General features: G+C 50.1%; 2 protein-coding genes across 3 annotated transcripts in view; one reads left to right on the top strand and one right to left on the bottom strand.

Moving 5' to 3' along the window:
- Positions 1-7605, top strand: part of SLC45A4 (solute carrier family 45 member 4) — a 68158-nt gene extending 60553 nt beyond the window's left edge. Inside the window, exons 7-8 of the mRNA XM_080939185.1 lie at positions 637-848; positions 3296-7605. Coding sequence (XP_080795311.1) covers positions 637-848; positions 3296-3661 — 578 coding nt within the window. The 3' untranslated portion in view covers positions 3662-7605. The remainder of the gene's footprint in view (positions 1-636; positions 849-3295) is intronic.
- A 5369-nt stretch (positions 7606-12974) lies between these two features.
- DENND3 (DENN domain containing 3) overlaps positions 12975-16253 on the bottom strand; it is a 58771-nt gene continuing 55492 nt past the window's right edge. For both annotated transcript variants that reach the window (XM_080939386.1, XM_080939387.1), the window contains 3 exons: positions 15785-15900; positions 15565-15702; positions 12975-14056 (listed from right to left, as the gene is read on the bottom strand). In XM_080939386.1, coding sequence (XP_080795512.1) covers positions 13856-14056; positions 15565-15702; positions 15785-15900 — 455 coding nt within the window. In that variant the 3' untranslated portion in view covers positions 12975-13855. The remainder of the gene's footprint in view (positions 14057-15564; positions 15703-15784; positions 15901-16253) is intronic.

The raw sequence follows: 16253 nt of genomic DNA, 5'->3' as shown, positions 1-16253 counted from the left end.
TGACATCCCTAGCATGCCAGCCCTATCTGGGGCCCAGCAGTCTGAAGGGCAGTGGAACGGTCCAGCCTGTCAAGGACAGGAGCCTTGATGGGTGGGGTGATAGACTCTCATACTAAGGTAGCATTCCTCTATCAGTCCCAAAACTTGAAGAGTTAGGGTTGGAGTCTGCACTCCTATCTGCCCATATTCAGCCTGAACCTGGAATGGAAGTCAGCTTTGCCCGATCTGTAGTTGAAGCAGGGAGGGTGGGGCAGGTCAGCCAAGTGACAGGGACCATACCACCATCACCGATCTACTGCAGCACAGATGCTTCCTGAAGGAGGCGACACCTGTGAGGACCCAATCAGGAGGCAGGATCCTCAGACTGACCTTGAGTACTGGGAACCCAGAGTGGCAAGGGAAAGGCCAGAGGTTTCTCTCAAGGAGACCTGAGTGGGTTGTCAGCGTACCATGGAGGCCAGAGAGCTGGCTGCTTTCAGAAATGCTAGAGCCTGGGGGAATCCAGGTGGGCATGGTTCAGGTGGGCAGGAGACTATATGCCTGAAGGCCTAGGTTCAACCAGAGGGAGGCAGTGTTGGAGGTAAAGGGGGTGTGTGGACACCAGCTAAGTCATGTTCCCTGTGACCCTCTCCACAGCCCTGCTACAGAAGTACTTGGACAACTATGACCTGAGCATCAGGATCATCTACATGTTGGGAACACTGGGCTTCTCTGTGGGCACCGCTGTGATGGCCATGTTTCCCAATGTCTACGTAGCCATGGTCACCATCAGCACCATGGGTGTCGTCTCCATGAGCATCTCCTACTGCCCCTATGCCCTCCTAGGGCACTACCATGACATCAAGGAGGTACAGCCAGTCTAAGGATGCTGAGTGAAGGTGGTGATAAGGCCACCTCAGTGTTCTGCAGTCCTCTCTGTCTTCTCTTCTGATGAAGGCGACAGCTGCCTAGTCATTCCCTGGCCACAGGGTCTCTCTCCTCTGACCATCCCGCCCCTTGGACCCACAATCCCCTCTACTGTCATCTTCCCCACTGTGGGCAGTTCCCTTTCTAGGCTTACTGTTGGGCTCCTGATCTAGCAGCCTCAGTGCCCTTCACTTCCGTGGCTTTGACTGCTTCTGGGCTACCACTGTTTTTGCCCTGTGTAAAGGGACTGGAGCCAGTTATACACCCAGCACTAGGAAGGTGAATGCCACAGTGCCAGATCCTTTATAGCAAGTTCAAGGCCAGTCAAGGGTACTTAAGACCTTATTTTGAAAAGAAAGAAGCAAACATGTACCGGTATGCTGGCGCACATCTTTGATCCCCCACTTCTAGTGAAAGCTAACGGTGGTGGTGTTTTATAGATGTACTCTGCAGAGTTCATAACTGTCGAGACTAAACCACTTGCTAGCATTTCAGAAGTGAATCATACAGAAGAATCACCCAGACCAAGAAAGATGGTGACCAGTGTCTAGAAGCCCCTCTTCCTGATACGCTGACTTCACTTGAACCTGTGTCTGACCTTCCTATAACTAGACTAACATTTTCTGATCTGCCTCATTCTGTGTGGCTTGTGTAGTATGGCAGGACTTACACTGATCCCAGACATCTGTGCACTTCCCACTGTCTCCTGTAGGTTCGAGTATAGCTGGAGGGAGTGGAGTTAGACTCTCACATCCCTCCCCCAGGTGGGTGTTTTTGGGTCACAAGGCCTTCCACCCTGTCTGCATTGTCACCACATAGCCACATGAGTGCATGTACTATGCCTCTGGCCAGTTCTCTCTGGTTCACTCTTCTTTAAAGTAGGCAGGTCTGTGGGAGGTCTGAATGTTGAGCACCATAAGCTCCTTAGCTATCACCTTGTAGCCCGAATTCCTATGGAGCTCAGCCTGGACTCCAACGCACAGAAATCCTGTTGCCTCCACCGAGTGAGTCCTAGGACTACAGACCAGCTGCCATGTACTTCGAGAGCTTTCAGTACACAGCTTCTCTCTTTCCTTCAGAGATAGGGTCTCACCGGTGTTCTGGGCTGGCCTGGATTTACAGAGATCCGCCTGCCTCTGCGAGTGCTGACGTCCATAATATGGATAGCCGTACCCAGCTAATGTATTACTTTAACATTTTTTTTCAAAGAGTTTTCTAAGGTCTAGGGGAAATAGCTTAGTGGATAAAGTTGATGTCCAAGCATGAGGATCTGGATTCAGATCTCCAGGACCCATGTTTGACCTGGGCTATGGTACCATGTGCCTATCATTACAACCCGAGTGCCAAGGGGGCAAAGACAGAGTCCCTGGGGCTCAAAACCTAGACTTCCATTGAGTGAGAGACTATTCAGAGACCAGGGTTAGGAATGGCAGAGGAAGAGAGACACCTGTGCTAACATACACATACACACACACACACACACACACACACACACACACGCACGCACGCACGCACGCACGCGCGCGCGCGCGTATACAGATCATCTGTCTCCATACATACACAGATTTTTATGTTTTGTTTTTTATCTTGGTTTCTATTTTGAACCCATGGATTATTCAGCAGTATGATGGTGAATTTCTGACATGGAGTTTTTATTGATGGTCATAGCGGACTGGTTTCTAATAGTCAAAATCAGAGAAAGCATACACATATAATTCAGCCCTTACATTAACTGATTACACCATCTGTGGCCCAGCATGTCCCATATGTGGTGAAATGGATGTTGCCCTCTTGTGGCCTCTCTCTGTTGGTTGAGTAAGGTGGGGTTCTCTTCTGTTGTTCTTTCTGGTTTCTAGAAGGTGTGTTTAAAATTTCCCTCTGACTGTGGTATACACAAGTCTAAAATCTGAGTGTGGTTTCTATCTTCTGGGTAGATTGGCCCCCATATCTCAAGGACAAGTCTCCTTTGGAGACTTGGGGTGAGTGTAGCCATGTCCTGCTCAGGTATGCTTTTATATTGTATTCAAGAAACATGGACAAACAAAACTGCTGGTGTTCCCTGCTCTGTCGCCTGAGCCCACGTGCACATGAGTGACTTGAGCTCCCTGTTCTCCAAGGAGATCTCCAGGGTGAGGTGGGCACCTGGTGCCGTGGTATTCTGGGGAATAAAGTCCTTATTAGGTTGTAGAACTACTTTTGTGCTCCTCCCTATGTCCTTACTGCCCGGTGCCAGGCTGGGCTCTGGAGGATCCAGCTTGGCAGTTGCTAGCTGCCTGACTCAGGCAAGCATGTCTCCTCTCTCAGTGCAGTCAGTGTTCACAGCCGTGAGGTACTGATGAAGGCCACCTTCTGTCTGTCTGTCCTCACACCTGTGTCCCTTCTCTTGCAGTATGTCCACCACAGTCCGGGGAATTCCAAGCGTGGATTTGGCATTGACTGCGCCATCCTCTCCTGTCAGGTCTACATCTCCCAGATCCTGGTTGCATCCGCCCTTGGGGGCGTGGTCGACGCTGTGAATACTATCGTTGTCATCCCCATAGTGGCCTCTGTGGGCTCTTTCCTGGGCTTCCTGACAGCCACTTTTCTGGTCATCTACCCTGAGGTGTCAGAAGAAACTAAGGAGGAACAAAAAGGCCTGTCCTCAGGGCCCACTGGCGAAGGCGAGGGTGGAGCAGGCAGTGAAAAGCCCACTGTACTAAAGCTGTCTCGGAAAGGGGGCGTTCGGGGGTTGGTGGAGACAGAGTCCATGGTGTAAGCCCCAGCTGGTACATTCCACACTGGAGGGCAGGGTGCACTGGGGGCTATGCTTGCTGATACCTTGCAAGCTGGAGTTCCCTCCCAGAGCACAGTCCAAGTTCAGTAGGTGTTAGGTGTAGGGTAGGTTTGAGCTATTAGACAAAAATATCACACTAATTATCTTTCCCACAATTAAAAAAATCATTTGAAATCTTTTTTTATTGAAAAAGAACTTAATTTCAGCTGTCTTTTATTCTGCAGGTATATCATTCTGCATGTTTTAAATTGTGAAATATTCACAGCATAGTCCATAAGCAATTTAGAAATTGTAAGGGTCTGCATTTCTAAACCAGTGATTGAAGTGCAGAAAAGACTCCCTTCACAGGCCTCATCTGAGGGCAGCAGACAGCAGCACAGTATCCAGATCTCCCAGCAGGTGTCTGCTGGGCACACCTTCAGCATCAGTCTGGTACTGCAGTGCCTCAGAGTATTTTTCTGTTTATTTAGAAACAGTATTTTCTTTTTCACAACTGTGGTTTTCATAGAAGAACAGCATCTCTGGCGAGTTAGGCTCACAGTCCTGTGCATAGCTGAGACACACACCAAAGCTAGGGAAGGGTCCCAGAGGTGTTTGAGCAGAAGGTAGCCACTCCCCAGGGCAGCCTCCAGACATCCCACCCAGGGACAGCACCAATCAGCAAGGCTGAATGTGAACTCTCAGTGTGGCTCCTGCGTGCTTGTGTGTAAGCTTGTCTGTGTCCAGTCCCCGCCCACGTGGTCCTCCCCAGAAGCCACCACAGGGCAGCTGTTGGCTCTGCGTGACACTTCAGCTTATCGCTACATATTTGGCTGGGAATCCAGACACAGAACTCCAGGCGAGCATTGGCTCCCAAGTCCTGCTGCAAGGCTACCTCGAGAGTGGGGGACAGTGGCATCAGAAGGTGCTGAAGCTTACCTCCCTGCCACATTGGTAACATTGATCCTCGCTGGAACCTAACTGAAATCTTGTGACCTCATCACCTGCTCCTGCTGATGGTCACTGGAATGGGAATGAAGGCAAAGAGAAGCAAGCATCTGCCTAAGCAGGAGGGCTGGTGACCCAAGACCCCGAGCAGTTTCCAATTTCTGCTCCTGAGCAAAACTTGGGTTTCAGGGGAGCAGGCTCATCAGATGATGCAGCTGTGGGTAAAGACTTTGCAAACAATGGCCTCGGTTTAGTAAGTCGTCTGCACTTAGGAGAGGGGAGGTCCTCCCTGAATGGTACCCAGATGAAGTCAGAGCCATGCTCTTGCTGCCTCGGTTGGTGTTTTTACATAAAGTACTTTAAAGTGCATGAGAATCATGCTGCAATATGAGCATTCTAAAGCAAACATATATACATATATATTTCAAGATGAAAGTAAGCAGTTTTTAAATAAATTACTTGAATTTTCTGTGTCTTCAAAGGAACACTGTGTTTATGTCCTTGGCTGGCCTCTGTCTTGCCACGTTTCCCACACAGGTGGCATTTTGTCGTCTTCAGTGTTTTATATCTGGGAGCAAAGGCCTGTTCAGGGTACAAGGGTACCTTCCACCTGCCTGGGTCTTCCTTTAAGCCCATGCCTGCATAGGACTGGCTCCACTTTCCAGTGGTTTCTGTGTTGCCCGTTGAGAATAGAATTGCAAGTCTCCTTGGGTAGGGGAAGTTGGACTCCCAAGCACAGTCCCAATGCTAAGCCACCAGCTATGTAAACCCCATCAGCAGGGTGCTCTGTCTCTTTAGGGAAGCAGGCACTCCTTGGCTCCTCTCTCCAACCAGCATCCTTGGCAAGTCACTCCTGTGCAAGTTAGTTTTAAGATGGTATTTCCTCCTCTTCAAGACTAAGGACCATAACCTCTGTTTTCATGCACCCTGCTTTTCCACCTTGCCAGAGGGTGACAGAGGGAGGCAGGGATGCAGAGGATACTTAAGTGAGCAAAACCTGGTGGCCAAAACTTGGAACCATCGAAATGAGTGTGGGGTCTTAGGATGCACCCCACTCACAGCACCCCACCCAAAGGCTTCTGCTGAATGACAGGAGGTTTGGGGTCTAGCAGAGACTACACTCACAGGAGCAAGAGATAATAGAATCACCACAGTCGACCAGACCTTAAGATTCGGGCCTCCACTCCACCACAATCTGAAATAACACAAGGACACTGTGTTCATGACACAGGTCGTGGTAAAATGCTGACACCCAGTAAGAACATTCAGCCAGAGGCATGCCTGTTTGTTGCAGTCAGATCAGGCTGTGCATCTGGTTCTTTTTAAGACCTGAGACTGTTAGATGTTTGTATCCAAAAGCTGTTGTCTGAGGGCCCTTGGGAAAAGACCCAGAAGTGGTAATAGAGTTGATTTCTGGGCTTCCTTGCAATAAATACAGTGAGCTATGAACCTCAAGGTGGATGTTGTCTCATCTGGGGTGGACAAGTAGCCAGACCCTTTTGCCTAGTCCTTCCCTCACGGAGAGATTATTCTGAGATGGTAGCAGTTGGCAACTCTCTGGGCCACTGCCTATGTGTTAAAGAAGCCAAGGAGGAAGACTAGCTTTGCATGGGTGACCCCAAAGCATGGATCATTCAGACCAGCCCAGGTATTTGTTTCCTAACCTGGGCTTGCAGACCTAGCACCCATGGTCAGTGGGATCCCAGAGAATGCACCTGAGTGGCTCTTCCATGGCCTGTGATCTTGAGAGGAAAGGTGCTTTGGTTACTTGGTGCCCGAGTTTGCCTGCACGAGAGTACAAGCTGATAAGAGGTCCACAGCCTGCTTCTGACTGGGGGCAGAATGGCATGGTGGCACTTCCTGGTATCTGGAAAGCTGGCTATGGGACGTTTTTCTGTTCTTAGCCTAAGATCTCCACTGGAACATTCACACCGACAGGTGTGCAGCCCTAAGACTCACCCTCAGGACCCTCAGGGCTCTGTGAGGGCTGGTTTGGGACAAGTTGGGAGTGACAGAGCAGGATCTGGTTGGTAGCCTCCTGGAGTGGCCAAGCTGTCATAGAAGGTGTGGCGTAGAAAGTGCTGTGGCCCCTCCATCAGCGGCAGCCTGGTTCCCTTGTCTCCCTGGTGCCACTGTCTTCTACAGCCCATGGAGTCGATGGCTCCCTTTGGCCAGTGTTCTGTGCGGCAGCAGCAACCATGACTACGTGGGCCACAGGTCAGTGTTGTAAAACACCATCTCTCGAGACCAGACACTCGTCAGCTTCACATGAACCAAATGCTATGACACCCTAGTTCTGCTTCCACCTGAGCCTCTCTTCAGCCACCAACCCAACACCTGGATTGTGCAGGTGAAGCTACTGGTGGGTCCTCTTTCAACGGCTGTTACCAGAAATGGGCTCACCCCCTCTGCATGTGAGCTAAAGGCAGAGCTTTCGAGAGTGCCTGGGGACTGCCCAGCACAGCAGCCTTGCTGTTTTATTCCGTTTTGGACTGACTCCTAAACGTGGCAGGCAGGGGGTGTGCACTCAGTAGCCCATCACTTCATGAAAAGCCAGCCTCCTGGGCAGAAGCCTGAGATGGCCACTTTGAGGGCAACCCTTGGGCCGACAGGAGAGCAGGGCAACCTGGGAGCCCCAGTTGCCTCCCCTGCTGCCTGCTGAAGGTCCTGTGTTGGGACACCTAGCAGGAAGAAGTTACTAGAAAGGCCTCTCGGCACAATGGCACTCCCCAGGCACCTCGGAACAAAACTATTTAGTTCCTTTGTGAACTGGAAACAGGACAACTGTTATCAACTTATTAAGTTGGAGCACTGTATTAGCTCTTGCTGATTTTAGCAATGGTTAAGTGTGTGTTAAACACATGTTACGATTTATGAGGAAAGATTCAAGAGAGTACTATCACACATGACTTTGTTTTTTATTAGGTGGATGTGTATGTCTGCTGCTGTCCAGAGTCCCCTGGGCTTTGTCCTTTGTCACATGCTGGGCTGCTGGTCCCCTTGTATATCACTCGGTGTTTACGGCCTGACTACTTCCTGCCGGGCCAGTGCCTCCCGCCTCCATTGCTGTTACAATGTGGTTAATTCAATAAATGTTATCACTGCAGGTAATACTGTGGTCCTGTCATTTTCGAGCGGCTGCCTGCCTGGAGCCTGTTAAGTCCCGGGAGAGGCAGAATGTTCTTCCTACAGGCACAGCAGGGTCCCCAGAGCTCCCCCAGGGCCCACAAAATAGGCTCCTGCAGTTTCAGATCCCAGTTGTCCAGCCCCTCCCAGAGTCATTTCTGCCCAGAGGTGAGGAGGTCAGCCTGGTGTAGAAAACTGTTGAGCAATAAGAGGTCCTAATGAGCAAAGGTGGGGGGGGGGGTTGTATGCATGTATATCCTTGGGTGCTGGAGGTGGGTGTCCCAGGCCTTTCTGGGACAGAATATGATATGGGTCTTCTGGTGGCCTGCTAAGATTTATAACAGTAACAACCCTTGATCTGGGTTACTTCCTGAGCTTGGGGCTGGAGTCAGTCATACGCATACCTATGGAAGGCTGCTAGCTGCTGTATTTGCTGCAAATTCCTACTGTGGAGCTCTAAAGGACCCTGGAGGGAGTTACATCCTGCAGTTCAGTGGTTTCTGAGATGTAGTAGGTTCTGACAGGCAGAAAGTACTGGTAATCGCCCAGGGTTCTAAGATCCTTCACACAAGTCAGACCTCCTCCCCTATTGGGGGAACCAGGTGTGGCACCCCTACTGTCTACCAGCCCCGAGTGCCTGAGATCCCAGGGGATCTCAAGGGTGGTGACAGGAAAGAATTTCTGCAAAGGGGCACCTACCCCACTGCTGGCTTCAGGGGCCAGATTCCACACCTTCCAGGCCTCTCAGCAGCCATGGCACAGTGAGTGACTTGTGGCTCAAACACCCTACCTGAGTAACCTCGGCTGGGAGGTGACAGTCCTAGGCTTGGATCTTAGCTGCCCAGAGGACAATCTGTAAGATTGAATGTGTGCAGTGACTACTGGGGGAGGGAACCCCTAGTCTCCTGCCACTCCTGTAGGCCTCACCTGTGTGTCTCAGCACACTGGAGTGACGGCTATGCATAGTGCCTGCTGAGGAGGTTCACTGTTTTCCCGTGCTAATGAAAATGTGTGATGTCACACGCTCAGCCATCAAATGACGTGATTTAAGTTGCATTTTGCTGAAAACTAACCATGTTAAGCATCTATCTTTTTTTTTTTTTACTGAGTGTTTTGCCTGCATGTTTATATATCATCATGTGTGCGCAGACGCCTGCAAAGGCCAGAAGAGGGTGTTAGAGCCCCGGAGCTGCAGTGGCAGACCCAGGACTTCTGCAACAGAAACAAGTGCCTCTAAGCTCAGAGCCACCTCCCCAGCCCCACTGAACATCTTAAAGTGACCATCGTTGGTAAGGTAGCTTCATTGGTAAGGTGCCTTTTACTCTGTTTTCAGTTGGGCTTTTCATCCTTTTATATACGTATATATTTCAGACACACCAGAAGAGGGCATCAGATCTCATTACAGGTGGTTGTGAGCCACCATGTGGTTGCTGGGAATTCAATTCAGGACCTCTGGAAGAGCAGTCAGTGCTCTTAACCGCTGAGCCATCTTTCCAGCCCATGGGCTTTTCATCTTAATTTGCAAATGTTCTTTACATATTGGGGGTTTGAATTAAACAATAACAACTTTTGTCAGATCTAGTGTTTCCCCTAATTATGGTTCCTTTTTTCTATTTATTCATTTATGTCATGGATTTTAAAACAGGGCCTTGTTTTATAGCGCAGGCTAGCCTGAGACTCAGCATGATCATCCTGCCTCAGCCTCAGAAATGCTAGGATTACAGACATGGACCACCTTGCCTACTAGCTTCTTATTTTTCCACTTTAATACTGTGTCAGTGGAGTCGTGTAGCGTTCTCCCCATCACATGCAGTGCAGCCAGGGCTGCGTACCCTCCCCACACCTCTGCTTCTCACCCAGTGGCTTTCCTGATTCTATGCATTCACCCAGAGCCAGCCTTCGGTCCTTCTGGCCTGCTTACCTTTCGCAACAGATGGCATCATTGCTTTCTCATTCACTGCCGTCTGGAGGGATGCTTCGAAGCCACATCCTGGGCAACTTGTTCTCTGATCTCTTTTGAAAACCCTTTCCTCAGCATTTCTTCACTGTGCTGTAATCCCCCGCTCCACTGGGATTCGAGAATCTCGGTCACTTAGCAGAGAACATCTTCACAATGCTAAGAGTTGCAGTTCATGAACACAGTGTGTCTTTTGAGACTTTTTATAAAGTGTGTGTCCAGGATGTCTGAGCTTTCAGGATCCTGGTCTTCTGGCCTTCCATCTTCCATTGTTGTCCTTCTACCTCAGGTGCTCCATGCTCGGTGGAGCTCCAGTTTCCTGCTGCAATCCTGTGCCCTGATGTGTCCTCGGTAAAATCCATTACTGGGCTGAGTTTCACATTTCTCATGTTTATACAGACAGTAGCATCTGCAAGCGGACAGCCATGGTCCTTACAGACTAATCTTTCTTAGCTGTTGTTTTACAGCATCTGATTTTATGTGGATGAGAGTTTTCCTGGCTTGACTCTCAGTGCACTACACGCCTGCATGGCATCCAAAGAAACCAGAAGAGGCGGCGTGGGTGCTGGGAACTGAACCTAGATCCTCTAGCTCAGCCAGTGCTTTGAGCCTCTGAACTATCTCTTCAACCCTTGTTTTTCTTCTGTGTTTTTCGTGGGGGTAGGCAAAGTCTCACATTATAGCTTCAGGCTGGCCTCAAGCTCCTGGCAATCCTCCTGTCTCGGCCTCAAAAATTCTAGTATTATAACCATGAGCCACCACACTTAACCAGTCCACTCTTTCTGTTCTTGCCCAGTGCAGTAGCTGAGCCTCCATGTAGTGTTCCCTAGAGGGGAGAGCAAGCATCATGCCTGGGAAAAGCAGTGAGTCTTCACTGTCATGTGTGTACCTAGTAGGTGCTCTGCCTGAGCTACAAACACATTAAAACCCCATAAATAGACGTAGCCCAATTGCCTTAGGGCTTTACTACCCTGGGCTCAAACTATAGCAACTCATAAACCAAGTGTAGTGGCATCTAATTAAACTTTGTAGTCAGAGCATGTTCTGTAGGATCAGGACCTTTGGTTGTTGTTTGGTTTTCGAAGCAGGGTTCCTCTATACAGCCCTGACTGTCCTGGAACTCACTCTGTAGCCTAGACTGGCCTCAAACACAGATCAGCCTTTCTACCTCCTGAGCAGGCTTAGAACTTTAACTTTGCGGTCAGAGAGCATGTTCCTGCTCTATGGGTGTGACAGAAGGTGTCCCCTCCTCCTGGCCTGCTCCACTCAGAACGTAGCGGTCCTCGGCAGAACACAGGGTCCTCACAGTGTCCGAGTGAGCCACCAGCTCCTTTTCCACTGTCACCTTCTCCATAGTCTCCGTCTGTAGTGTGGGGCTTGTCCATATTTTGTTCTGTTCATGTGTCTATTAGCACATCTTACTAAATATGAGACTTTGTCTTTTTTTTTTTTTTTTTTTTGAGGCTGGTCTCAAAGTTGCTCACATGGTTGTGGATAACCTTTGAGCTCCTGAGTCCTGCCTTCTCTAGTTGGCAGTTAGTCACTGTTTGCTGAAGGTGGTCATGTCTCACAGGATACATGAATGTCACAGCCACATGAATGGTGTGTGCATGTTACTTGTATCCCATCCTTTGCCCTTTTATCTCAGTCATGTGCTTACGAACCAAATCTCTCTGGTAGACAAGACAGGATGACATTCAGGAAGGAACCATCCTCTCCTTCCACCATGTGGGTCCCAGGAAGTGAACTCAGGAACCATCTCATCAGCCCAGTCGGATCATTCTATGTAGTCAGGCAGTCTTTGTCTTTTAATCAGAGAATATAGTCCATTCACACTTAATGTGATTCACGTGGCACCATCCCAAGGGTAGCAGCCCAGGTCAGCACCTGTGTCTGTTCCCTGCTGGTGAATATAATGTGACTAGTTGTCCCACTCTCCCCTGCCACCACCTTCCCCACTAGAATGGACCAGACCCTCAAGCTATGGGCTAAAACAAGCCCTTCCTTAAGTTGTTTCCGGCACAGAATTTGTCACAACAACAAAAAACATAACTAATACAAACACTGAGCTCTACCCCAGCCCCTCTCCACCTTTTCCCCACTGAGTTGTCCTGGTTGGCTCTGAACTCACATTACTGTTGAACTTCTGATCCTTGGCTGGAACTACGGGCATGCACCACTGTGCCTGGTAGGTTTCTTTTCTTTTCTTTTCTTTTTTTCAAGACAGGGTTTCTCTGTGTGGCCGTGGCTGTCCTGGAACTGATTCTGTAGACCAGGCTGGCCTCAAAGTCACAAGTATCAACCCGCCTCTGCCTCCTGAGTGCTGTGACCAAAGGCATACACCACCACTGCCCGGCCTGGTAGGTCATTTTGTAAGAGTTTTGTTTTGTAGCCACTCACATGGAGATGTCAGTGATGCATGGGTGACTATGCCATTGTCCTGCCCATGCCTGGCCACTGTCAAATGCTGCAGAGACATAGCAGGCACACTCCTAGGACCTACAGCCACACAACACATCTTACCCTCAAGGAGAGATCTCGAGCTGGGAGACACTCTCTTCATCAGGATGAGTTTACCCTCCCTTACTGTTGTGTCCAAGACACAGAAGAAACCAAAGGCATCGAAGTGCTCCTTTTCATCTTAGTGATCCCTCAAAGGCTCATTCACTAATATAAAGCCATGTGCTCACTGCAGTCCACTGGTGTCAGAGAACAGCCCCACCACTGTCCACTGCTTCTCTTGGTACAAGTGACAACTCCCAAAAGTCTGGCTCTTTGTACCAGTTGATTGTTCCATATGAGATCCTAGAAGCTAAAAATCACAGAGTAATCCAATTTGGAGCAACCTGATTGATGCTTAGGATAAACAGAAATTTAAAACTATCTCCCACATGTCCTAGCTGTGGTTGGCATGCCTGTCACCCCAGCACTTGGGTGATTAAGACAAGAACTGGAGGTTGAGGCCACCCTAGACTACAGAGCTCAACCTTGTCACAAAAGTGAAAGTGTTCAACTTCCAGCCCTGTCCAAGGCTCGGAGTTAGAGCCCTGGGTTATCAGGAAGAGACAGACCCTGGTTCAGTCTCAACCACTGCAAAGTAAATGAACTTCCAGTCTCCCACCCTGCTATCTGCTCACAGTAGCCAAATCGAGGAACCAACATTCACTTACAAAAAGGGTTTATTATCACAAGTTGTAAACACTGGGTCATACATAAACTGGCATTAAATAACTTAAAATGCATTTATGACTGACTTTTACAAAGACAGTCTGAACCTGTGCCCTTGATCGCTGGCCACATTGTCCTTCTGGACATATGGAATACCCCTTGGGGCAGACTCTAGGGAGGGGTGCGGCTCTGAGAAATCCTCTGCACTGTGTTCAGGGGAGCCAGCAGGCAGTAGCAAGGACTCTGCAAACCTGGACCCACATCTTCACACACATGAGCTAAGTACCTCTGGACCCTGGCCTGATCTCACAGACAGGCACAGACCATTGGTAACCTCTTAGTGCCTGCCTCTCCAGTGGTGGACATGGAGTCTTGAAAACCCAAGGCAGGGGATCAGAGGGCTCCATGCAGGACTCACAGGAGGATACGCAGGAAATGGGCTATATCCTCTATGTGTCCAGCATCCATACTGAAACCCACCTCACAGAGCATTTCCAGGATGAAATTGGGCCAGTGTGGTAAACACATTCACAAGCCTCAGTGCAGATAGCTATGTACAACTTGACAGAGAGGCGACATGTGCATGCGTGCAGGACACACCACGTGCAGATAGCTATGTACAAGTCGACAGAGAGGGAAGTTAGTGGGAGCCTGGAAGGCTCTGTGGCTGACTGTGACACACCTGCCATCACTGTACCACTGAGCTCACATGTTTGCAGAGTAAACATGGAGAGCGAATGAAGAGGAGAGGCCAGACTTGAAGACCACAGGCCACATGCCAGGTTGGCAGCTGAGGCGCTGCTCCCAGTTGTAGACTCTGGAAGTTTCTAGGTAACATGAGGTAACTTGACGGTGAAGCTTATCAGCAACAAGATGTGGCTGCTCACCAAGGAGATGAAGGCCTCTGGAGCAGACAGGTCCCAACTAGCTAGGCTAGCCACTGACAGTGGTGTGACAGGTGTCCCCTCCCGGGCCAGCACTGGCTCAGTACAGAGCTGTCACTCGACTTTCCAGATAGCGATCTTTCCCTCCTCCTGGCCTGCTCCACTCAGAACGTAGCGGTCCTCGGCAGAACACAGGGTCCTCACAGTGTCCGAGTGCGCCACCAGCTCCTTTTCCACTGTCACCTTCTCCACGTCCATCACGTAGATCTTCCCTCTGGTCTTTCCCTGAGACAGCCCCCTGCCGCCCACCCAGATCTGTGGGGAAGAGACAGAGATACTTACTCCCTTGAAGCCCCGTGCTCTGTGACACATGTGCCTCCCCAAACACATGTCCTTCCTGCTGGCCAAGCGGCCAGGCCACCTAGAGGGCCTAGAACAGAGCTTCAGGTCTGAGAGCCCTTGGGACAATGTGAGCACAGCTCACGATGTCTCCTGGACTTGAGATCTGCGGAGGCAACTTCAGCCGTAACTAAGAGGATGGCGTGGGGGGCCTTAATGGTGAGCATGTGTGTGCCTCACACCAAGTGCACACTACAGAACAGAGGACTCCAGATGCTAAGGAAGGAGGGAGAAACCTAGGGAGTGGTAATCAAAGGAGAGCCCACCCAGGTAAATTTAATGTTTACACTTACAAAGGTAGACAGATTCCTGAGTTTAGGGTCACCCCAGGACACAGCAAGGTTAGGCCCACTTGTAGTAGAAATGGAAATTTTAGGACGGGTTTCCACCCTGCTATCAATGTCTTAAAAGAGGCAGGCAGATCTCTGAATTTTATTTTATTTTATTTTTTTGCAAAGTTAAAAGAAAACCTGTGTTTGCAATCTCCAAAGAATTAAGGGTCTGAGGTCTAGGGATGCTGTGGGATAATCAATTGGGAACCTGGAGTAAAAGCCTGGATTAATATGTTCTTAAAAGACTGGGCTTATGATCTGCAGGAGGTGAGCTATCCAGAGAATATTTAGAACTGCAAGAGAGAAGTGCTTGGACAGAGCTGTCTGATAGATCTCCAGACAGGGCAGAACACAGAAAGTGGACCGGAAAGCTATTTGGAGGAGAAAGAACACAGGTCATGATCTGACCTTACCATGATCTGATGCCCCTCCTCTTAGAACCCCTCTCTCAGCTGGGGCTGGACCTTGGCACTGTGGGTCTGCTGGCCATAGACTACAGAAACCTTTCCCCTTCTCAAGTTCTTTGCCGTGGTGGAGAAAGACTCCCCTCAGTTAAGGCTCTGGCCTCTCTGAGCAGGGACAGAGAAGGCTGGAACTCCGGGGCTTGGGGATGATGGTGCGGCTGTACTGTGTGTGTAGGAACACTGTAAACCGGCAGACTATTCCCAGGAAGTCACACCCTTTCAGAATGTGGACTGACTTGGAAAGAGTCCTAGGTAGGATGTGGATAGCTGCAGTGGCCTGGGCCCTTAGGAACCCGAGAGGTGCCACATGAGGACTGGCAAATGGGAGGGGCACATCCATGAGTCAAGATGACCAAGCACGGCCTTGTCAGGCACCAGAGGCTGTGTGGAAGGCAGGTCTCCACTGAGACGCAGCTAGCCTGCCCACACCTCGGGTTGGTGCTGACTGGGCCCTTGGCTGAGGGAACACCATGAAATCTGAGGCATGTGACAACCTGCATCACAGCCGGAATAACACTCCACTCATTCCCACCAAGGAGGGAAGGAACCTTCGAAGAGGAGGTAGAGTCACATAGACAAGGCCAGAGGAAGCTGAGGGGATGCTGGTGGCTAGACACTTTGATCTCACCTGCCTCTTCACTCGGATCATGCAGGTGACCTCGGTGCAGTCTTGCAAGTGAGTCTTCTGAGGAGGCTGGCCCAGGTCCTTCAGGCTCCAGATGTACAGCTCACTGACCCCCGGACAGGCCACCCACAGCTGCTGTTCCTGGGATAGAAATCACCGTGGTACAATGGCACTGCGACCAAAACAGCCCAAGGCTGGACTTGCGCCCACAGGCCAGAAGTACCTCAGGCAGAAGCTGGAAGGCCAGGAAGGAAGCAGGTTGCTTATCAGAGTGCTCGATCCTCAGCTCTTGCCGAACAAAGCCCTGTGGCGTCACCACCAAGATGCTGTGGACTGTACCTGTGGGAGGAAGAACCAAGAGGGAGGATGGGCAGGGCATGCTCAAGTCAGGAAGAGGGAAGGAGAGTCAGGCAGAGTAGGAGCTCAGCGGCACTGGCAGCTAGGCAGGTACTGCCCACCTGGGTCCCTCTTCCTGTGATGGCTTGTCCCACAGTTCCCATGAGATGTTCTAACATAGATTGGTACTTCCTGTTCTCTTGCCACATCATGGAGATCAGGGGCCCAAGCCCAATCCTCTCTAGCAGAGCAAACAAGGGAAACCTGGGTGCAGGACTCACCAGGAATGATACGCATCCTGGCAAAATAAGTTTTCTGAATTTCTCTGAAGACTGCCCAGTGATGTGAGACCACGA

The sequence above is a fragment of the Micromys minutus genome (genome assembly GCF_963924665.1).
Source record: "Micromys minutus genome assembly, chromosome: 27".
Lineage (NCBI taxonomy): Eukaryota > Metazoa > Chordata > Mammalia > Rodentia > Muridae > Micromys > Micromys minutus.
Note: the sequence above shows the minus strand (reverse complement) of the source record. Positions and strands in the feature narration are given on the sequence as shown.